The sequence below is a fragment of the Lepisma saccharinum genome, chromosome 10 (genome assembly GCF_977018435.1).
Source record: "Lepisma saccharinum chromosome 10, izLepSacc3.1, whole genome shotgun sequence".
Taxonomy (NCBI): Eukaryota; Metazoa; Arthropoda; class Insecta; order Zygentoma; family Lepismatidae; genus Lepisma; species Lepisma saccharinum.
The window spans coordinates 83,683,702-83,707,310 of NC_139238.1; the positions used below are offsets into that span (position 1 = coordinate 83,683,702).

At 39.2% G+C, this 23,609-nt stretch overlaps 1 protein-coding gene and 2 non-coding genes across 4 annotated transcripts in view; 2 read left to right on the forward strand and 1 right to left on the reverse strand.

The window, feature by feature from the left end:
• LOC145993999 (ATP-binding cassette sub-family C member 4-like) overlaps positions 1 to 23,609 on the reverse strand; it is a 215,507-nt gene that overhangs the window by 31,991 nt on the left and 159,907 nt on the right. For both annotated transcript variants that reach the window (XM_083130042.1, XM_083130043.1), the window contains exons 19-20: positions 5,505 to 5,628; positions 3,464 to 3,634 (exon numbers count right to left, since the gene is read on the reverse strand). In XM_083130042.1, the coding sequence (XP_082986168.1) occupies positions 3,464 to 3,634; positions 5,505 to 5,628 (295 nt within the window). The remainder of the gene's footprint in view (positions 1 to 3,463; positions 3,635 to 5,504; positions 5,629 to 23,609) is intronic.
• Positions 6,167 to 6,248, forward strand: TRNAL-AAG (transfer RNA leucine (anticodon AAG)). Its single transcript has one exon. It is a non-coding gene; the product is annotated as a tRNA-Leu (tRNA).
• TRNAL-AAG (transfer RNA leucine (anticodon AAG)) lies at positions 16,025 to 16,106 on the forward strand. Its single transcript has one exon. It is a non-coding gene; the product is annotated as a tRNA-Leu (tRNA).

Sequence of the window (23,609 nt, forward strand, 5' to 3'; positions counted from 1 at the left end):
GAATGTTGAAAATATTTCAAGATTCTTCGTTCTGAATTTGAATATAGGAAAATGTATGTGCATTGTGAAACACTGAACAGGTTCTCAACCACCTGGAAAGAATTGAGGTCACATTTGAATGCAAGAAAGCAAATTTATGATGATTTTATGGGAAATGTTTAGTAAAGATACCTTGCACAACACCAAACGATTCTGCAAAGTGTGTCTTTTCCTTGGTTCTTGGCGAAAAATGGTTCGAAACTCCGGCACAATGTTGCTTCAACTGAGATTAACGTGTTTTACTGAGCTTTCTGTTAGCAATCTCCTGGAGTAGTTGGTTACATGCCAGTATTTTCGTTTTTTTTTACTGTTTTCGTCAAGATCGAAACATCGTAGGTTCAAATCCCACCCTTTCCTTATTATTTTTTTCCTTTTTATTTACCGAGTACGAAGTGTTCTAATAACGTAATATAATATTATATGATATTACTGTAAATATTTATGCGATGCATGCTCAGTGGCGGCGATTGGGTTTCAAAACTGATGGGACAAGTTGGGGGAGGGGGGAGGGCAAGGAAGGTTTCTATCCCTTGGTAGATAATGTTTAGCATAGTGCTGGGTCATCTGCCCCTCCACACTCCATAATCGTCGCCACTGTGCATACCTCAAGTAATGCTTCTACTAATGTTTTTAATCTTTCAGTGATTGGCAGGATTTTAGGAAATACTTTTCCTTTCATTCAGCTGTTATAAATTAAAACATATTAAGAACTTACATGTCAACTTTCTTCATCCGGAAATGCTGGACATAAATCGCATAAATATCAACGGAAATATCCAAGAAACGTAGATAAGCATTCTCGTCCAAAGCCGTTTACTTCCCGAAAAAGATTTTGCAAAGAAGTAGGTTTGAACCCATGACCTTCCACTCCATAACCAAACGATCCCCCTACACCACACGGTTCACGTTATTTTATGCACTCGGTTCGGATCCCACTTTAAACTGTAGGTCCAGTACCGATTAGCCTTACTATGCATAAAGTTGACTTAAAACACCAAATCAACCAATTCATCTCCTTTCAAAGTGGGCCTTCTATGATACTGTAGTCGGCCAGCATCCGAAAATACAGTTCTGCTTCGCGTATACCAGAGTGTAATTGCATTTAATATTGTGATTAATTTTACTTTAAAACTACAGATTAAAGTGATAATAGTGTCCAGAATAGAACCTCAAAGTAGATCTTCACACAAAGTATTTTACACCATTGCGAAACATTTCAGTTAAGAATAATATTATGCTTTTCCATTGACCGTATTTTCGATTCATGGTGAATTTGCTAAAAGGACCATGTCAAGAAATCTAAATATGTAAGTTTTACTAGTAAATGCATTTAAAATGCACGAAACACGAAACAACAGGGGAGGAGAAAAATAAGTAAAAATGTAACAAAAACTGTTAAAAATACTGAAAAATAAACTAAAAGTAAAAAAAGGCCGAAAAATGCAAAAAAAAAAAAAAAATGTAAAATAGATAGTGTTTTCCGGCTCTAACTGAAGGGAAACGGACATGATATCAGGTTTAGCATTGTTTTTAAGCGTCAGAAAAAAAGTTGATTTTTCATCAACTTCCGGACCCTAATTAGTAATTATGACCATTGAAAATTTGGATGTAGCTTACTTATAATTTTCTTGGTGAGGGATCATACGTCCCATATCTCCACTTCATAATAAAGAAAACATCAAGTTCATATTTCGAAAATGACTTGGAGTTTTCCACCACGAAATATTTTTTCATAGTTTGAAGTTCGTTAGTATTATCTATCAAGGTTTCCATTGTATTAAATTCACACATATTTTATATTTCATACGTTATTTATAAGTATATACTATATAAATACTTATTAGTAGTTTCTTATCGGCCTTCGTCGCAATAACAATTTATTTATGTTAATTAGCAATTTACTATTATTTTTATATGCATGGTAACATGGTGGTGAGGGGATTGACAATAGTCATTACGAAGGAACGAACATAAAATTACCAATCTTAGCAATTTGAACTCATTAAACGCTCTCCTTCTTTACAGTACTGCACTACATCACTACTTAACATAACTGTATATATTTTTTTAGTATATTGAAATCAAATAATCAATAATTTAGGTGTCAGTGAAGAACAAACAACACATAACTTAAATAACTTTACATTTTGCATCCTGAATACATATATGAGATTTATGAATTAATCATGATGTGTGTGTTAACATATGAACAATAATTAAAAATAAAAGTTTTAACTTTAAATCCTGGAAGTCTCCAACTTCTAAGGGGAAATATCCGCAGAAGGGACGTCCCTCAAGTGTGTATCTAATTCATTTTTTTTAAATATTCTAATATCAACGGTATCTGTTCAGCAAACAAAGAAAAAAACAGGAAGAGGAGAGGGTGGGATTTGAACCCGCGACCTTTCACGCTTGATGAAAAATTAAGATAGCAGCGCCTAACCAACGGTTCTACGTTAACTTAATGACGTTATACTCTTAAAAACATGTTGACGTTTATGAAGACTCCCACCTTCCTGTGTTTCAAACACATTTTCTCGACAAGTCGTGTGAAATATATGTTTTTGAGAACTGTTCGATATTATGCAAGGTATTGTAAATAAAATGTCGCATAAACTCCTCACAAATTTGCTTCTTTCTGCACAAACTTGATGGCAATTTCCTCCAGGTGGAGAAAAACTCTAATCAGTGTTTCAAACTCCCCCAAATTTCAAGTCGAGCAAGCAGAATCGTAAATATCTTTCAAGGTTCTTTTTCCAATTTATTATTTCTGTTTCATTGCGTATTAAAATAGCGGTTTATAGTTTCTAAGTTCATGGAAAGTGTTAAATTGAAAACCTATCACCGCAGCGTTTTTCGTCTAGTGGAAGGACCTACTCATAGTTGGCTACTCTCACCTGGAGCTGAAGTGCAATGTTGCTAAGTTTACGATTTCAGGACTTAGAATTCTTTCGGGGCGGTCAAATAAGATGTTGCGAAGTGTACATACACATTTACTGTAACAAAGTCTTATGTGATTGTTACAAGATGGATATTGAAAATACATAGCTAGAATGTCACTCGCCGCTGTTTGGGTGACAATAGAGGATAATAAAAAGTTTATTGACTCGGTTGACGAACGTATACCAATAGAGACACCACATCATTCAGAAACTATCATAATCCGGAGCTATGAAGTTGTGGCTTAAATTTACAGTGTAATTATATAGTAATAACTGGAATTTTTCGTTAATAAAAATACGACGCGAAACATATCTAGGTACGGGACTGGTACGCTACCTCCTTTCTCCACTTATAGTAGTCAAAAATTCGAAACTACCAGAATGAAAACTTACCCCTACTACTTGTATACATTTGGGAGGGGGATTCTTGACGCCTACCACCGCAGTCAACTCGCACGCTAATGCATGGAATGAAAGCTTACCTGGATCCGAAACGAAAGCCGACTCCTGTTCGATATTGGTGTATTCAAGTAGCCGTTCCACTGACGTCATCATGTTGGCTACATCAGTGGTCATCCGAATGCACCAGTCAGTCAGCTGACTCATCCCGAGGGCGAGCGAGATGGCCAGCCCCACGTTCCCACCAGATGCACCTGCGAATGCATAAAATTGCCCAATGAGAAATGTCCACAAGAAATAGTACGAGGGCTGTTCAAGAAGTATTGCGCCCAAAATACGCAAGAGTGACAAATGGCAGGTGACATGTGGTACTGGGGTTTTACAAAGTGGCAAGGGACACTACACCACAAACTGCACAGAGTGAGTACTAACATGTAATCACAAACTGCATGCATGTCTCATTAGTGAAACTTCAATCAAACTGCACGAACATAAGTATTAACACTTCACCACAAACTACACACATGTAATTTGAAGCATTTTGCTATATACGAACACACATACACCCGAGTAATGATGACTGTGAAACCCTCAACTATCAACCTCCCTTCCACTTCCACACAGTGCACCCTGTGCTGCATTTTGCAGACTATTGAGGCCCTGGCGTCTGGACTGATTGATTTATGTATTTCGTTTATTTTACGTCGCTTTTCTACCACTTTTGGTTAATCGCGAAGATTGTGATGAATGGTTATAAGATGAGATGCATATGGGACCAGTACCAGATGCGTACAGTGATGACACGGCACGAGGTCCACAGAGGATTATACTGACTGTGAGTCCAGACGCCAGAGCCTCGATAGTCTGTAAAATGCAGCCCAGGGTGTACTACGTGGAAGTGGAAGGCAAGTTGATACTTGGGTGATTTGGGCGTCTGGACTCACAGCCAGTGATGTGCCGTAGACTATAAGTTTACGTCTATGTACGTTATCTACACGTAATCTACGCGTAGATTACATTGGGTTGTAGCTTACGTAGACCATCTAAAGTGCATTAAAATTAATTTTCAAGGCTTTCATGAAAGGAAAGTGACATTTTGAACTATATTGGTTCCTAACGAAATGAAAAGAATCCTATTTACAACAAAATTTCTCTTCTCTTCTATGGAAGAAGATAAACAGTATGCAAAAAGAAAACAACAGATGGCAGTCGTGAGGCAAGAGTGGTCTTTTCCCCATAAAACACTAGAATATTTCCTATATTAGGTTCTTTCCTAGGTGAAAAATTGTTCGAATTTCGAAGAAAGAGTATGAAAAGTTCTCCTCACACACCAGCAACTGATACGCATTATAATTTTATTTTAATTCCACGGCGCTCTTTGCTAAGTTATCACCTATCGACATGTTCTTTATATAGATTACGTAATCTACGTGTATAAAATAGTCTACGTGTAGAATGTAGACAATCTTTGTTTACACGTAGACGCACATCACTGCTCACAGCTAATGTATTCCTCCGTGGGGCCCGTGATGTTTGTCCCTATGTGGTTCTGATTGTCCATTTACCCTTATCATCATTCATCTTCGTCTTCGCGATTAGCCAAAAGTTGCAGTAAAGCAACAAACCAAGCAAGCAATGAAACCTGAGTACTGATTCTTCACCACAAGCTACACACGTATGAGGAGAGAACAACTCGAGCAGAAACTTTCTCCTCCAGTATATAAAAGGCATTTTCTGCGCATGCGCGACACAGAGACAGATGCGACTCGATTACCAAAAAAAAAAAAAATAGAAGAAGAAGAAGAAAGAAAGAACTGGCTCGAATGGCACCACTGGACAAGTGATATTTTGATATGTCAATCGTGTTGTGTCGTGTCGTACTACTATGGCGTCAAATCTCCCTTTCTTTACTACACAGGTAGTAGGGCTCTGGGTTGAAAATGAAGGGGTCACGGATTCGATACCGATGGAAGCACATAGTGGTTCTGATCCAATTTTAAACTGTAGTCCAGTCCAGATTAACTTCTCTCTGCATAAAGTGGACTTATTTTGCCTTGATCACCATTTTTATGTTTTATTTTGATTTTAAGTTACCAAAAACTATTGAGGAACATGCCAACCCACCCGTGTCAATGAGAAGAAATACGAAGCTCGTGCAAGTGAGGTAGATAGCGCAGGCCAAGCCCAGAATCATTCCAAAGCCCTCATTCGTGGAGTTGAACATGTCGAATGTTGAAGAGTTCTGGTCCTGGAATGAGAATGGAAGTTAGATTAGAATGAGGTCAGTCGTGTCACAGACTCCATATTATTAACAGCTAAAGGGCTATAATTAAATTGCGAACGTACAGAAACTAGTCACAATTTTACTGAAAGATCATACGACCTGCTGTTATGAACAGGGGATGGAAGATTGCTTAAGTCATGCCATGAGACGTGCTCTGGGTTGGTGGATGTCATAGGGGAGAAACACATTATGTCGACACCAACGCTTAAAAACCTCAACTCTGATCTCCCCGATGACATAGTGGTAACTACGTCACCTTGTAATAAAGGGCCCAGAGTTCGATACTTGGCAGAAGTGGTTCGAATCTCAATTTAAACTGTAGCTACAGTTCCGACCAGCCTACCTGAGAATAGAGTGGACTTAAAAACACTCACATTATTATGCAGAAATTTTAGTAAAGAAAACAACAAAAAACATAGTAACTCCTGCGTTTGCCAAATTTTAATGCAGCTCGTATTGTTAACAGACCACTTACAAGATCCAACATGTGTGCATCCAAAAAGGTAGCGTGGCCGAACGGTCTAAGGCGCTGGTTTAAGGCACCAGTCTCTTCGGAGGCGTGGGTTCGAGTCCCACCGCTGCCAACGTACTTTTTCATTCTTTATAATAGACGTCCAAGATGTACACTTCGCAACTTCTTATTTGACCGCCCTGAAAAATTTCAAAGTCCGGAATTCGTAAATTTGGCAGCATAGCACTTCAGAGCCAACTAAGAGTAGCCAACTTTGCAACATTTCTTCTTCCTGAATGAAAACGCTCGTGAATTTTTTTTTCATTCTTTCACATTCCATAAAGTAAAGATACCCTAAAGCACTAATAAAATACATGAGTAGACAAAAAAATGTTAAGTAGAAATACGAATGTTGAAAATATTTCAAGATTCCTCGCTCTGAATTTGAAAAGAGGTAAATTTATGTGCATTTTGAAACACTGAACAAGTTCTCATCCACTTGGAAAGAATTGCCGTCACATTTGAATGCAAGGAGGCAAATTCATGATGATTTTATACGAAATTTTTATGAAAGATACCTTGCACAACACCAAACGATTCTGCAAAGTGTGTCTTTTCCTTGGTTCTTGGCGAAAAATGGTTCGAAACTCCGGCACAAGGTTTCTTCAACTGAGATCAACGTGCTTTACTGAGGTTTTCGTTAGAAATCTCCTGGAGTAGTTGGTTAGATGACAACACTTTTCATTTTTTACTGTTTTCGTCAAGATCGAAACATCGTAGGTTCAAATCCCACCCCTTCCTGATTATGTTTTCTTTTTTATTTACCGAATACGAAGTGTTGTAATAACGTAATATAATATTATATGATATTACTGTAAATATTTATGCGATGCATACTCAGTGGCGGCGATTGAGTTCCAAAACTGATGGGGCAAGGTGTCAAAACTGGGGGTTTCCCTTGGGAGATAAGGTTTAGCATAGTGGGAGGGCAACTGTTCCTCTACCCCCCCCCCCCCGTCTAATCGATGCCACTGTGCATGCCTCAAGTAATATTTCTACTAATGTTCTTAAACTTTCAGTGATTGGCAGGATGTAGGAAAAACTTATCCTTTCATTCAGCTGTCATAAGTTATGTTAACACATACGCGTATTTTAAGAACTTATATGTCATTAATATCTGTTCTTAAACAGGATGTTGTAATCAAGGGGTCCCGGGCTCAACACCCGGTGGAGGCACGTTGCTTCGGATTCTAGTTTAAAATATAGATCCAGTACCGAATAGTCTGTCTGTGCAGCAAGTAGACTTAAAACAACAATAGAGAAACATATACAAATCAGCGGCGTATACTCTGGGTCATCTAGGTAATAGCAGATGACCCGGCTGTATTTCTTTTTTTTTTTAAAAAAAAATGTATATATATACACATTTCTTCCCAATTTTCTTCCAAACCAATTTCGATGCATACATTTCCTTGCTTCCAGCGCGCGAATACTTCCAATCGTTTGCCGCCGAATGTCCGGGAACCTTTCTCCAGCCGGTGGAATGTCTACAGGGAATCTCACCCTGACGTCATTCCTCCCGCTTCCCTTGCAACCCTTGGCGAGGAGGGAGGAGAAAGGAAAGAGGGGGAGGAAACATTGCTTTTCAGGCGCGGTGATTCCGTGCCCAGGGTAAGCTCCTTCTTGTGAGAGTCCACCGGTCGCACTCTCAACCTTCAGAGCCTCTCCATTCCCTCCGCTGAATAGGGAAAACATACCCGGTAGAGTGCGAAGAACAGGAAAACTGAATAACATGGGCAAACCAATTCTACGCTAATTTTCACTTTACATTTGCTTCTGTCTTGCTGATTTCTGTTACTTGAACATAAATTTATCAAAAGGGAAAAACTTAAATATTGAAGATGAAGCAAACTGAATTAAAATTCAAAGCTTAAGAAATTAAAGCACCTATTTGCTGACTCCCACCAATCCTTGTATTTACAAAAATAGTGATTGTTTCTCCTCTCTCATCTTCAAAAGCAGCGAGAATACTTCTTTCACGGAACTGAATATTTTTTAAAGGGAAAGATATGAAAAATAAATTATATATATTAGTTAATTTAAGTTGCTATATTCCGCCTGTTTAGATTAATAGTGATGAAGATGAACGAATTAAACATAAACGAAAAAAACACATCAGGCACGTAACCAGGTGGAGGACTCGGGGGGGCTGAAACCCCCCCCTCCCCGAAATCCTACAAATATCTAATTTAAAAAGTGTATAGTGATAATTAATTTTACTTCATTAGCAGGATTAAACACTTTGCATAATACGTTGTAATAATCTGAGATTCATCTTCAGGACTTCTAACCCCACTGTTTCAACTTTATGTGGCGGCTGCTAATAAGGGATGATCCCCTTCCCGAAATAAAATTCTGGCTCTGACCTGCAATGATTCGAACTTTTAAAAACCTGTCATTTCGAGCTCGGAAAGGGATTTTTTTTTATCATTCATAGGGAATTTCTTTCTGAGCCAGGAGCACAACAACAGAAGTTTGGCGCGTGAAACTGAATGCGTGTAGTCGTTGGCTTCGTGTTTATTATTTATTAAGGTGTTAGTGTTTGTCGTGATAGTGCTGTGTTAAAGGGTAATGGATGTGATACAAGATTTGCTGGTGAAACCTTTTGGAACAAGATCTTTTCAGGAGAAGTTGCAAATTGTTAATACAGGTAGGCCAGTGTCATCGCTTGAACTTATTTCTACACACAAAGACAAAAATCGGGAATATGTGAGGCATATTCGCAAGCAAATTATGACAAAACACCATGGTTGACAGGAAGTATAAGTGTTAATAAGCTTTGCATTTTTGTTGGCCGTGCTTACTTTTCGGGGCTGAAAAGAATGTATGGACGCGTGGCTGATACTGTAATCTTTGCAACACTTGTGTCAAACATGAAAAATCCAAAAGTCACATAACTTCCTTTGTTAAGCTGCAATTTTTCGCAAAGACACGTATTGACGTGAACTGGACAAACAGCGTGCTTTGGATGTGGTACGGCACAAGTGATCGGGTCCTGGAATAAGTTGAATTTTGCACTTAAATTAATATTGCGGGTTTTTATTTCACTAGTGCACGTCTTTCATTTTATATTTCACAGGCTGTTTTTTATAGCTTTATAATACTGTCTTGTTTTATTATTTGAAATTCTACACGTATAGTAAACTGCAATAACGAGAATTAATTGATTGTGATCGTAGCAATAAGACAAATATTCCGACACAATATTCCTAAATTCAATATGGAGCTTGACATAAATTGCACGGAAACTTTTGGAGTTTGAGGATCAAAAGGTCGGAGATTACCCACTCGTTAGAACCAGCATACACAACTGATACAAATAGAATGTTCTTTGCTTGGAAGTTACGAGTGAGTAGCGTAACCCGGTCATAAAAATCTTCTATAACGGCTGAGGGCTCGACGTGCTGACCCCACGTCACCTCATACCAGTTGAAGAACTCACACCTCTAGGTAGAATTGTGGGAAGGAGACTGGCAGTCGGGAGATAGGCCAAGGCCCTATATGCTCGTCAATACTCGTCAGAAATTCAATCAAATTCATTCAGCTGTGCGTCATAAGTTGTGTTAACACACATTATGAGTCAATAATAATAAGTTAAGAAATTGACAAGACGTTTCTGTACTGAAGGTAACTAGAGGTTGTTTTCTTGTAACGTCGTTACTGTGTCCAGCTCGGCATTGTGATTAAAATTACTCTATCTGCATGTTCACTTTCCTCTTACATAAGTTTTCCTTTCGCGAAAACATCGTTCCATAGTTTCCAGTTTCTCAATATATTTTTCTATGAAGTGTTGAATATAATTCTAGCCTGCTTTCCACAAGCTACACAACTTCTTCCTCTCTCTCTCTCTCTCTCTCTCTCTCTCTCTCACTCAGAGGTGCAATGTAACATAATTTAAGAAGGCCATTGTTGCACAAACGATAAACGAACATGTGTTAAATTCGGTAAGATCAGCAGGTAAGGGAAGCTCGATTTTAGCTGCAAATCAGTGCCTTCGTTACAGGAAAATCCCCAACAAAGCAAGGAAATAACTAATGAATGGTTATGCTTTACGATCTTTAGGGTTAAAAATAGGTGATCTAAATCTTTAAAAGAAACCCGTTTTCCAGATAGAATAGGTGTATGCATGAATAGAAAACAAAAATTACGATATTGTATTAGCTGTGGAGTTCGTTCTGTTGTAGCTTTGTGGCACATCCGGTAAAGGCACCCATTTCCAGTTCCACTTGTGTCTTTGATTAGGGTTCGAGCCTCACTTCATCTGGATATTTTTATTTATATTGAGGCCTGTAAGACAATAATATATGAAAGGTTCCAAATTATTTCTTACACGAGTGTATTTTTTTTTAATTTGTTAGTCCTGAAAAGGACTGTTTGGGAAAATTGAACATTTATTTAATATCTTGTCCAGTAGCCACCTGCATCTATGACATGTCTCAGGCGTCGAGGAACGGATTGCACAAGATGTCGAATATACCTGTGCGAAGTGCACACTTCATTCCAGGCATTGTTGACGTGGTCAAATAGTTCATCACTTCTGCGAGGTGGTGGATCGGGCCAGCTTTCTTTCAAACATCGAACGACCTCGGCCCACATATTTTCAATTGGGTTGATGTCGCATCCCATGGGTGGCCAGTCAATTAGATGTATGTCGTTTCGTTCAGAAAACCAACGCTGAACGATGGCTGAATCATGGATGGAGGAGTGGTCTTGCTGGAAGTCAATATTTCCCTCGGGATACAAAGCTCGCACGCCAGGAACCATAACATGCTCCAAAATGTGCACATACTGTATCCCGTTGAGACGTCCTTCTATGCGGTGTAGGTCACCTCCGCCACCGAGAGATATCCAACCCCAGACAGGAACGCTCACGCGTCCACGCCGACGTGAGTTAGCAAAAAAATGGGGATCAAATCGTAGTCCTTGACGCCGGTAGACCAGAACCGGACCATCATTTGCAGTAGAAAATACTTTCTCGTCTGAGAAGATTACTCTATCCCAAATCCTATCAATATTTTCTTCAGAAAATGCTAGCCTATCAGTTCTGTGTGCATCCGTCAAGACCTCCTTCTTTGCTGCCCTTCGTGCCCGTAAACCAGAAGCAGCCAGCCTCCGCCGAACTGTCTGTGGGCAACCAGGAAAATCGGCCCTTGCCTTGAGTTGAGTGGCTGACTGGAATGGATTGGCTTCACACTCCGCTATCAGCCGATCGTCTTGCACTGGTGTCGAAACACGGCCCCAGCTCTCGCGTCTTTTCCGTGATGCCTCACCAGTTTCTTCGTATCGAGCCCACCACCTCCTTGCTGTCCGTGCTGGAACGCCATACTGCTCGCCAGCTAAACCAGGTGACAATCCAGCTCCCTCGATCAAACCGATCACTCTTTCTCTTGTGGATTTGTTGTAGTGCTCCATTCTTCGCGAGGTTGAAGAAAGAAATGTTGCATGCCTCTGTTTAGAGCGTAGTTCAAAGGAAATAAGGTCTTCTATTGGTATAGTTAATCACGTGATGCTGCAGTTGGTTCAAAGACGACTTCCAATTACATTCAGCCATGAAAAGTTTCGTACGAATTCATACCAGAAAAGGATGTCAAGAATAATAAAATAAATTTAACCATTATTTACAATTACATTACTTTCATTTAACAAATAAATAAAGAATAATTATGACAAATGTGCTACAACGAGTGCTCTTTACATCCATGTGTAAAAGTATTTGGTATTACTAAACACGCACACACGTTCGGAACATCTGTAGCGTAGTTGTAACGTTTCAGACAAGCATACATCTTCTTACGTTCATCTTTTCTCTTTGAGGTATTGGTTCAAACCCGGCTCAGCTTTCACGTTTTTTTTTATGTAATACTTAGTAAAGTTTTTGTCACAATTTTTTCGTCCACAAGAAAAACAATAAAAACAATAATTATACGATCTTCTCCCCAAAACAATAATTGCAACATCATATTTATTCACATAATAAATCTATTCCACTCATAAAATTGATTCCTTCGGGTCTTAATGCAACATCACCGAAACATTCAAGTTTCAATGTTCATGTTGGAAATTGAACAATAAACAGTTTTGGGGACACATTGCTTTATATAAAACCTCATGTTATTATAGAAATATACACAAGACGTCGAATGAAAGTATGCGTAAGGAATACTCTTGAAACTCTAGAGTTGTAATCATGCGATTTGTTTTTCATAGAGTAATCTGTTATATTCAAGGTTAATTATTTCAAATTTTTTGTATTCAGTAAATATCGTACTTCTGTGTTCACTTCAACAGAAAAGAAATTGAGCGGCTAGGATTTGAACCTGTGATCTTTCATTTTAGATAAAAAAATACACGTCTTACCAACTGTTCTACAAGGAAATAGACAAAAAGTTTCCTAACATGGTTGCGGCAACAACCACCTGCCAGTGCTCCAAACATTTCTTTGCCACAGATTGTGGATAAGTTCCTCTCTACACAAATGCCCGGTATTTTGCAGTGTATTTTAGCTCAAATTTTGCCTAAACTCATGCGAACTTTGATGAAGAGGATTTACCGGGATATCAACGAGGTTATTTCTGGATAGGCTTCCGAGGTTTCGAGAGCTCTTTTATCTTCAGGGATTGAAGGGATGACGGATAACGTGCTTGTTACTGGCAAGCGTGGTCGTAACTGCGATTCCTCATGCTGCCGAATTTTATTTTCGGAAGGAGTATGGCATCGGACGTAAAATATATATATACTGTTCTTGGATGATCTCTCTGTGCATATCAGGAGGTGGCAGTAATGATGAGGCGTTTAGAATTTTCGGAAACCATTTCAATTATATTACTGAATCACGTGCCACGTGGAATGGCAGAATCAAGTAACGTATAAGCAAGTCTGAGGGTGGCTGTTTTGAATATTGCGAATTTGGTGGAAAGTTCGTTAGATATACTTTCTGTTGAAATAACAGTATTATTTTGTTGAAATTAGACAAGTATTTTGGATATAAAGCAGTGCCGAATTAATGATCATTCTCAAGTTTTGCATTTATTAGATGTCACGTAATATATAAATAGTTATTAGTAGATTTTTATCGCATCGGCCTCGGTCGCAAAAGGTATTTACTTACGTTTATTGGGGATTTATTATTAGATTTAGATGCATTGGAAGATCGAAGTGAGGGGAACAAGAACAGTCATTACTAAATAAACGACATCACATAACCAATCTTAGCGAATTGAATACATTAAACTCTCCCGTTCGTTACAAAAATTCAATACATCAATGTAGTGGATTATTTCCTATTATAATTGTGTGTGTTTGTGTGTTAGTATTTTGAAATAATTAATATTTTAGTTGTGGAGTGAAGAGCGTACACAATTCTTATCTTAAATTCCATTACTTGATTGATGATTTGGTTTAATTTACTTCGCCTTTGTGACGTTTTTGGTTCATCCCGAAGATGAGAATGGGTGATGGGATAATGAAATTGATGAAGGAACACTTACAAAGAACACCCATGCCTGACCAGGATTCGAACCCAGGATTAAATACCATTACCTACAGCATCCTGAATGCATATATATTATATGTAAATTAGTCATAATGTGTGTTAACTCAGCTTATGACGAATAGCTAAAATACAAAAAGTTTTAACCTTAAATCCTGGCAAGCAACTGAATAAGCATTAACCTTCTTAGGGAGAAAATGTGCAGAAGAGACATCCCTTGAAGTGTGCATCGGATATTTTACAGTGTTGAAATATCAATTGTCTCTGTTTAGCACACACACACACACAAAAAAAAAAAAAAAAAAAAAAAAAATAGAGGGTGGGATTTGAACCCGCGACCTTTCAAGTATGTTGAAAAATATGGATACCAGCGTCTAACCAACTGCTCTACGTTAACTTAATGACAACATTCCCTTACAAACACGTAGATGTTTATGATAAAATCGATCTTCCTGTGTTCCAGCATGTTTTCTCCACAAGTCGTGAAATAAATGATTTCTTTTAGATCTGTTCGATATTGTGCAGGGCATTGTAAATAAAATGTCGCATAAACTCCTCAGAAATTTGCCTCTTTCTACTCAAACTTGATGGCGATTTACTCCAGGTGGAGAAAACCCCTGTTCAGTGTTTCAAACCTATGTGATATCAAGTCGAGCACGCAGAATTGTTACAATTTCGCACGATTCTCATTCTTATTCTTATTTCAATTTACTATTTCAGTTTCAGTGTGTATTATATTAGCGATTGATAGTTTATAAGTTCATGGAATGTGCGAAATTGGAATCCTTTCACCGCAGCGTTTTTCGTCTAGTTGAATGACGAACTCAAAGTTGGCTACTCTCAGCTGGCGCTGAAGTGCAATGTTGCTAAGTTTACGATTTTCGGACTTAGAATTCTTTCGGGGCGGTCAAATAAGAAGTTCAGAAGTGTACAAGGTAACCAAAAAAGTTTTTGACGTCCCATTAATCATGCGCTCACAGAGAGGAAACGAAATGACGCACGTGCCTGCCAGGCGAGTTAGTCTGAACATCGACTGTCAGTAATACAGACACGTTGCGCACACACAGCAGTCATAGCTCGTCCAGTGTCGAAGAGAAATGGAGGTGTCGAAGCAGCTTGTTCGCGTGTGTTTGTTGTATGACTTTAAAGTGGGCCTGTCAGCTGCCGCATCAAGTCGCCGCATTTGCCAGGCATTTGGAGAGAATGCCGTGAACGAACGCACTGCCAGGCATTGGTTCCAGGAATTCCGTTCGGGAGATGTGAGCCTTTCGGATGAACCTCGTAGTGGACGACCACATGTGTTGGATGACGAGGCCCTGAAAGCAGCCATCGAGGAGGACAGTGGTCTAACGTGTGATGAACTTGCAGAAAGGTTCGATGTTTCGCTGAAACAGTCAGACTAGTGTTGCCCACGGGACGAGACGGGACAGGCTTTTAAAAATTCGAGACGAGACGAGATTGATCATGTGTCCCGAGAGAAACGAATATTTTCGAGACGAGACAGCATTTCACAGCATTTCCACGAGACGAGACAGGCCAAAGTCTCGTCTCGTGGGCAACACTAAGTCAGACTTCACCTGCATGGGATAGGGAAGTCATACAAGTTAAGCAAGTGGGTACCCCACACATTGTCGGCAACCAACAAGGAACAACGAGTGACAGTCTGTTTGTCCTTGCTCTCTCGGCACCTGAACACACCCATATTTGATCGCTTGCTCACTGGTGACGAAAAGTGGGTCCTCTATGACACTCCCAAGCGTACCAGACATTGGTTGTCGCCACGTGACCCTGTTGCTCACACAAGACCACCTCTGTACCCACGAAAGGTTATGTTCTCTGTATGGTGGAATTGTCAGCAAGTGGTGCATTACGAGCTCCATCCACTTGGTCAGACCAACACTCTCAGCAGTTGCAAAGGGTGCACCGTGCATTGCGGTAGAAGGAGCCGGCATTGGTGAATTGCAAGGGTGTGCTGTTCCTGCACGACAATGCCAAGTCACATGTGACAAAGAGGACCAGGGAGACCCTTCAGCAACTTGGCTGCGAGACACTGTGCCATCCACCATATTCACCGGACTTTGCACCAACAGATTACCACCTGTTTCATTCCCTCGACAACCACCTCCGTGGGAGATCCTTCGCAAATGAGGGAGACCTGCGGAACGCACTCACGGACTTCTTTGCATCCAAGCCCGCCGAGTTTTATCACCAGGGTGTTGTGCAGCTGCAGGAACGTCTCTTCGGAGGCGTGGGTACGAATCCCACCGCTGCCAAACATTTTTTTCATTCTTTATAACAGCTAGACGTCCAAGACGGATTGATTATACATACTACTCGTAGGGTAAAGAGTTACAACATGTGGTAGCGTGGCCGAGCGGTCTAAGGCGCTGGTTTAAGGCACCAGTCTCTTCGGAGGCGTGGGTTCGAATCCCACCGCTGCCAAACAATTTTTTCATTCTTTATAATTACGTCCAAGATGGAATATACATACTGGTAGGGTAAAGAGTTGCAGCATGTGGTAGCGTTGCAGACCAATCCAACGCACTGGTTTAAGGCACCCGTCTCTTCGGAGGCGTGGGTTCGAAAACCACCGCTGCCACCGAACTTTTTCATTCTTTATAATAGATGTCCAAGATGGAATATACATACTCGTAGGGTAAAGAGTTACAACATGTGGTAGCGTGGCCGAGCGGTCTGGTAGTTCCGTGGAAGCCTTCAGAGAGTGCGGACGCGGAAACTAGTTGCTCCGTGAAGGTCAGTGAAAAGTTGCCTTCAGGAAACAACGAGCGGGAGTGCCTTGTGCGTGTTGCTTGTGGCGTTTGGTGCAGTTGGCTGGCGAGTAAGTAGAATTGGAGAAGTACTTTAGAATAGTAAAAAGATGAATATCATTAGACAAAATACCATCCAGATACGTTTTCTGTTCCGGGCACGAGAAATTCATGACTTTATAAATGGACAATTTCAACTCCACGTAGATGAGATCTTTGGAATACAAATACTTACGCATTTTCGATGTGTTTTCGTAAAATGTATCAGAGAAGCAATAATGACGCGAATATTAGAGACATGTGGTCCGGAAACAAACTTTTGCTATGATAATGGTGAAACTGTAAAAGTACTTTTCAGTGATGCGGGGAGGGAAAGAAAAGCGGTAAGAGTGTTTAACTTACCCCTAGAATTAGATGATGACTGTGTGAAAGAAAAAATGACTGAATTTGGGAAGGTGGAATGTATAGACAAAGAAACGTGGTCTTAAAACTTCAAATATCAAATTTACAACTGGGTGAGAATAGTGAAAATGGAACTAAAAAAACCGATTCCGTCGTTCATTACAGTAAAATCTCATCAGTGCCACGTGATATACGACGGACAGCCGAGAACGTGCAGGGCGTGTGGAAAAGAAGGACACGATAGCTGGCAATGTGATAGTCGTCAGATAACAACGCTACGTGTGAATAAAAACCGAGAGAGAAATTATAGTGACATAATAGTGGAAAAGGAGAGTTCCTCGAACGTGAACAATCAGTTCCAACCAGATAATAATCAAAACAAGTCGGAAGGTCTACAAAAGGTGATAAAAGAACAAAAGAAAGATAAGGGTATAAAGAATGTGCCAAGTGACACCCGCCCGGTGGAAATGTTACCACCGGTAAATACGGCGACCACAAAGGAAGAACACAACCAGAAAATCTTATCGCTGGACACAAAACAACCGGAAACTTCCCACCTAGACAAACAAGAGGGAAAAGGAAGTGAGGAAATGCAGGATGACCAGATGCAGGACGAAGGGAACTCAGTTGATCTTCCTCCCATCCCAGCGGCAAAGGACAACGTCCCAAAAGAGGAGGACAAGGGACCTTCGAAAGACTGTGAGCTGGAAAGTGAATTGAATACAGAAGAAGAAAGTGACGAAAGTGCCACTTCAGTGTCAAAGTGGAAAAAGTCTCAGTAGATGGATGCAAAAAAACGGACGAAGAATACTTCGAAAGGTAGCGAGAACACAGTCGCGAAGAGGAGATCAGTGAGAGAGGTAGGAGGTATAAATAGAGTAATGAACAGAAGAAGTAAACCCTAAAAAGGGAAATTTCATTTGATATTTCATTTGTTATTTGTATATTTTTTCAACGTTATGAGGGAAGATCGGAAAGTACTATTAACTGTGTGGTACATTATTCATTTATTAATGGTGTATACCACTAGAATATGTACTATTAACATTAATGGAATATTTTTTTGGTCAGTAAAATGTTAGAAGAATTTGTAAGGGTACACTCCATAGACGTATTGTTTTTGCAGGAAGTTTGTATGTGAGACTTCCCATCAATATATGGTTACGAAGCCATAGTTAATGTTGGTATAAATGGCCGTGGTACAGCAATACTTGATAGAAACGGCCTAACCATTAATAATGTAAAAAAGTTAGTAGATGGGAGAGGCATTAGCTTTCAAAGTACCAACTATACTTTTGTAAATATTCATGCGCCATCAGGGAATCAAAACAGACGGTCACGTGAACAATTTTATAATCAGGGAATATTTTATTTGCTACCGTTAAATGAATCTAAACTAATACTTGGGGGTGATTTTAATCAGGTATTGAACCCCAGCGATTGCATAGGAGCTTATCAAAAGAGTCCAGCCCTTGCAACATTAATTGAAGAATTGCATTTGAAAGATATTTGGTTACAGAAGAGACAGGATATAATATTTACATATTTTAATAATAAATCTGGCTCGAGAATAGATAGGTTATATAGAAATACAGATTAAATAAAAAAATATAACATCCATAGAAGCATTGCCAGCGTGCTTTACTGATCATATGGCAGTAAAAATGGCAATTAACCTGGAAGAAACAAAACTAGTCAGGGGTCCTTCATATTGGAATCTAAATACCCAGTTATTAGAGCTTCCACATATCAATGAAATATTTGCACATAAATGGGCCGAATGGTGTAAACAACAAAAGCATTACAGTAATCATAATGACTGGTGGGTTCGATATGTAAAAACAAAATTAAAAACCTTTTTCTGCTGGTATGGAAAAGAAAATGCAAAAGACAGAAACGGATTGATCAACTTCTATTACCAGTGATTACACGAGGCATGTCAAGGGAGAGATGTCACCAAAAATTACCAAGCCATACAGCAGTATGAAGCCAAAATCTTAACACTCCAGAGGCAACAAATGGAAGGCATAACAATAAGAACCAATTCCAAGAATTTAATTCAAGATGAAAGAACTTCGATGTATAACTATGTACAGATGCAAAAACAACAAAAAACACTCATGATCAACAATCTTGTGGATTCAGGTGGAGAATCGCATGTGAGTCAGCCGGGAATCATGCAAACATTTTATGACTATTATGGGGAGCTTTATCAGACCGGGGAGGGGGAATCTGAAGCAAGAGAGACACTACTGAATTCTCTAACTATTGGTTTACAAGAAGAGGATAGACAACTTTTAGATACTGAAGTAACAATAGAAGAAGTATATGAAGCGTTACGAACATGCAACCTTAAAGGAGCACCAGGAAAAGATGATATTGGTTATAAGTTTTATTTGCAGTTTTTTGAGATTATAAAATATGAACTAATCAAAATCATACAAGATGCCTTTAAAAATGGAAATGTTATACAAAATGAAGGCATCATCATATTGATACCGAAAAAAATATACGCAAAACAAGTAGACGACTTCAGACCAATTACATTACTAAATTGTGACTATAAATTAATGGCGAAGATCTTAGCAAATAGGTTAAAGGTAATTTTACCACGGATACTCAGCGAGAAACAAACATGCATTGGCAAAAAGCATAACATATTCAGTGCAGTTGGAGGGATTCGCGATCTGATATCCTATTATATGGTGCAGAAACTTGATGCATGTGTGCTTTCTTTTGATTTAAAAAAAAGCGTTTGATTTAGTGTCGCATGACTACCTGTTTGAGGTGCTAAAGTCATATAGATTCAGTGATACATTTATTAATATTTTGAAAGGTTTCTATCAACAAGCAACATCTCGGTTAATGGTCAATGGATTCCTATCGTCCCCAATAAATATAACAAGATCAATTCGGCAAGAATGTCCACTAAGTATGCTCTTGTTTGCTTTAATCCTGGATCCTTTGCTGCAATATACCAGAAAAACTACTCCCAACGCGATACACGCCTTTAAGGAAAACCAAGTGTTTGCTTTTGCAGATGATCTATCCGCTTGTATCACCACAAACGAGCAAATGCGAAAAATGATGGCAGCGATACATATATACTGCCGTGCTAGTGGGGCCAAAATAAATATGGAAAAATCAAAGGCGCTACCCTTTGGCACATGCGATCAAAAATATCCAGATATAGGGATCCCATATGTATAGGAAATTAAAATATTAGGAATAATTTTTCACAGGGACGAGGAACAAATGTTAGAATCCAATTGGAAAAAGATAGCGAGAGACATTCGCATACAATGTTATAAAATGCGAAGCAGCCAGTTAAACATGATACAACGAGTGTGGTTTTTGCAAACATATATGTTTAGTAAACTAAACTATACGGCTCAAGTGATCCCAATCAATCAAAAATACCTCAGAATAATGAATTCAGCAATTTGTTGGTTTATGTGGTATGGGCATTTTTTTCGAATACACTATCAAATCTAGAGCAAATAAAACTAAAAGGAGGATTGGAGCTCACAAATATTGAGATCAAATGCAAATTACTATTCCTGGCACGAACCTGTACGCTGTATGGCGTTGAAGATTCCATTACATCATTATTGGGTTTGAGTTGGTGTTTTAAGTCCACTTTATGCACAGTAAGGCTAATCGGGACTGGACCTACAGTTTAAAGTGGGATCCGAACCACTTGTGCCTCCACCGGGTATCGAACCCGGGACCCCTTGATTACAAGGCAATGACGTTACCACTGCGCCATGGGGGAGGCCCCATTACATCATTATGGATACAGTTATGGACGGAAGAATTTCCACCCCAAAATCCGCCAGATCTACGCAGATTGAAAAAAGGACCGATATATCTACGAAGTTTGATGCAAGAATTCAGTTATGTGGCGCTTCCGCCAGAAGGCGAAGACGCAAAACTCTCTCAATACTTATATACACTGTTTCACAAACAGTTGAAGATACCGACTCACCGCATTGAGGAACATTTTCCCAATAACAGATGGCAAAATATTTGAAAACATTTAAATAAGAAATTTCTGGATACATCAGTGTATAATGTTTGGTACAATGTAATACATGATATTATATCAACTAATGAACGCTTACATAATATCAAGAGACTAACGACTAATAAATGCTACATATGTGGAGAGATAGACTCCACTGAGCATAGAATAGCAACATGTAAGGGAGTAAAGGGAATTGGGAAATGCCTAACGACATATCTAGGACAAATATGTCGAACAGCACCTCAGTACATTCAACCGTCTATATGTACAAGTCCAGATTTCAAATATTTTCCAGAAAAGAAAAACAATGCAGTAATTAGGTTAATAGCTAATACAATATATTATATATTTTGTAAAAAGTTTGAGAGCAATAGCATTTTGTTCACACAGTATTTAAAAAGAACTAGATGGAAAATGTTACAATTTTGGAAACTACCTCAGTGTTGTTTAGAAAACAATAATTGTATACTTGTGGTGTGAAAGTGTAAACAGGTATTTAATATATGAAGAAATGTATATTTATATTACAGGTACAAATGTATGTTTACGCCAAAAAAATGCGAAAATGGGACTCTTACTATATTACTTACTATGTTAAAAATTCTATACAATACTTTTAACAGAAATTATGTAAGTAAACAGACCTATTTTGTATATATGCTGATATTTTTTTGTTCTTTCATGCATCGTTGTAACTCAGCCCTCGATACCAGGTCGGCCAGTTCATTGAGCTTGTGTCTGTGCTGACCATTCAGCAATCGGAAGGTGTTCTTATCCGGTAAACCCTGTCTGGCCAGCACAATTTTCTCGTCGGACGTGGGGCAAAAGTACACTCGGTGTTCCGGAGTGTCTACCTCATTCTTGCAAGTCGGACACCTGTCGGTTTCCCTTTCCCCAAATCCATACGGGCCGTGTCCGGTGAGAAAGTGCACTAGGTCTCTTGATGGAAGGAAATGATTTTGTGTTACGTATTCTTGCGTATTTGGGATAAACTGATACAGTCTCCTTCCCCTATCTGACATTTCCCACTCCCTTTGCCATTCCCGATTAACCCGATTCTTTAGTTCCGGGAAAGTGGGATAAAAGTTTCCCATCATTTCCATTATCTGCCTCCCGTGCCCATTTTTAAAGTGAAACGATAACGCTCTTATTTTGACTAGGTAGTCCACTGGTAAGACGCCTATTATGACGAATAACGCTTGTGGTTTTAAAGGCGCCGGTGAGTCTGAGCATTGCCTTCCTCTGCGAAGATCTTAGCGCTTGCGTGTATGTTTTTTCCTTAAGAGATTTAGCCCATGCTGATGCACCGTATGTTATTATTGAGTTATAAACAGACAACAGATACGTTCTGATTACTAGGAACTGCAATTTATAATTGTTGGAACCTAATGTTGCCAATTTATTCATTACTTCCTTCCCTCTTTGTGGCAATATTTTCTATATGCTTCTTGAAAAACATCCGTTCCTCTAGGGTAACCCCTATATGTTTGGCCTCCATTACTCTTTTAATTGGTGCACCATTAAGTTTTATCTTGGGGTTCCGGTTTTTGCTGAGCTTTCTCTTTACTATAATGTAGTTGGTTCTTGTTGTTGATGTTTTGAGTTTAGCATTTTCACACCACGTTGCTAGTTTGTTTACTGCGACGGTTGTTTTTTTTCCTCGATTTCGATCCGTGAGTTCCCTGTTGTCACTATCAGCAGGTCATCCGTATAGGCTATCGATTTGTAGATTTCACGTGCAGAATTGAGGATTCTCAAGCAAGTTTCAAGGTTGATGTTTCATAGCTGTGGGCCCAGCACGGAGCCCTGTGGACATCCTTTTGTCATTATTTTCGATAGATTTCCTTCTGGTAGGTTGATAAATACTCTTCTGTTTGTGAAATAATTTTCCAGAAGTTTGTATATAGTTCCAGGGCAGTTAAGTTCCCTGAGAGTGTAGAAGAGGTTATCGAATGCCCCAGATATGTCTGCAACGGTAGCAACAATGTATTTGTCATTAATATCTTCAACCGACACTAGGAGACCGTGAATTTCATCCTCGGTTGACCTCCCCTTCGTGAATCCGTAATGATTTCCAGTATTGTTTCTTAGGGCCAGGAATTCTAAAAGCAGTTTTGTTATCAACTTTTCGAGAATTTTGCGTAACGCTTATCAGACATATCGGACGGTATGATATGAGTGCGGTTTCATCTCGATGCGTTTCTTTTTTTATGATTATGACGTTATCTTGTTTCCATATTTCAGGGAAAATTTTTGTGACAAGACAAAGATTGAAGAGAGACGTCAAAAATGGAGTGATCTTTTGTGCGGCGATTTGCAGTATTTCTGCCGGTATGTTGTCAGGTCCTGTTGATTTTCTTCTTTTAAGTGACTTTATTTCCATTAAGACTTCCCCCTCGGTGAAAGGCAGAATCGGCGTGGTGTTGTATTCCTCTAGGTTTTTTGTTCTTATATTTTTGTGGGATAAGTTATCCGTTTGCTCCGTGTCGTCCGGAAGGAGTTCCTGCAGTAAAAAATTGGCTGTTTCTTCTAGGTTGCTCGTGAAAGTTCCGTCTTCCTTCTGTAGGGTTGAGAAGTTCCTTCCCAATTTTATTTTTCCTGCGGCTATTCCGTAGGGATGTCCCCATTTATCCTTCTCCAGTTTAAGATATACGAAGTTAGTCCAATTATTAATTTTAAAATCTTTTAATTCCTGTTCGTATTTTGTTTTAGCCTTCCTATAGAGCTCTAAGTTTATTTGTCTAAATG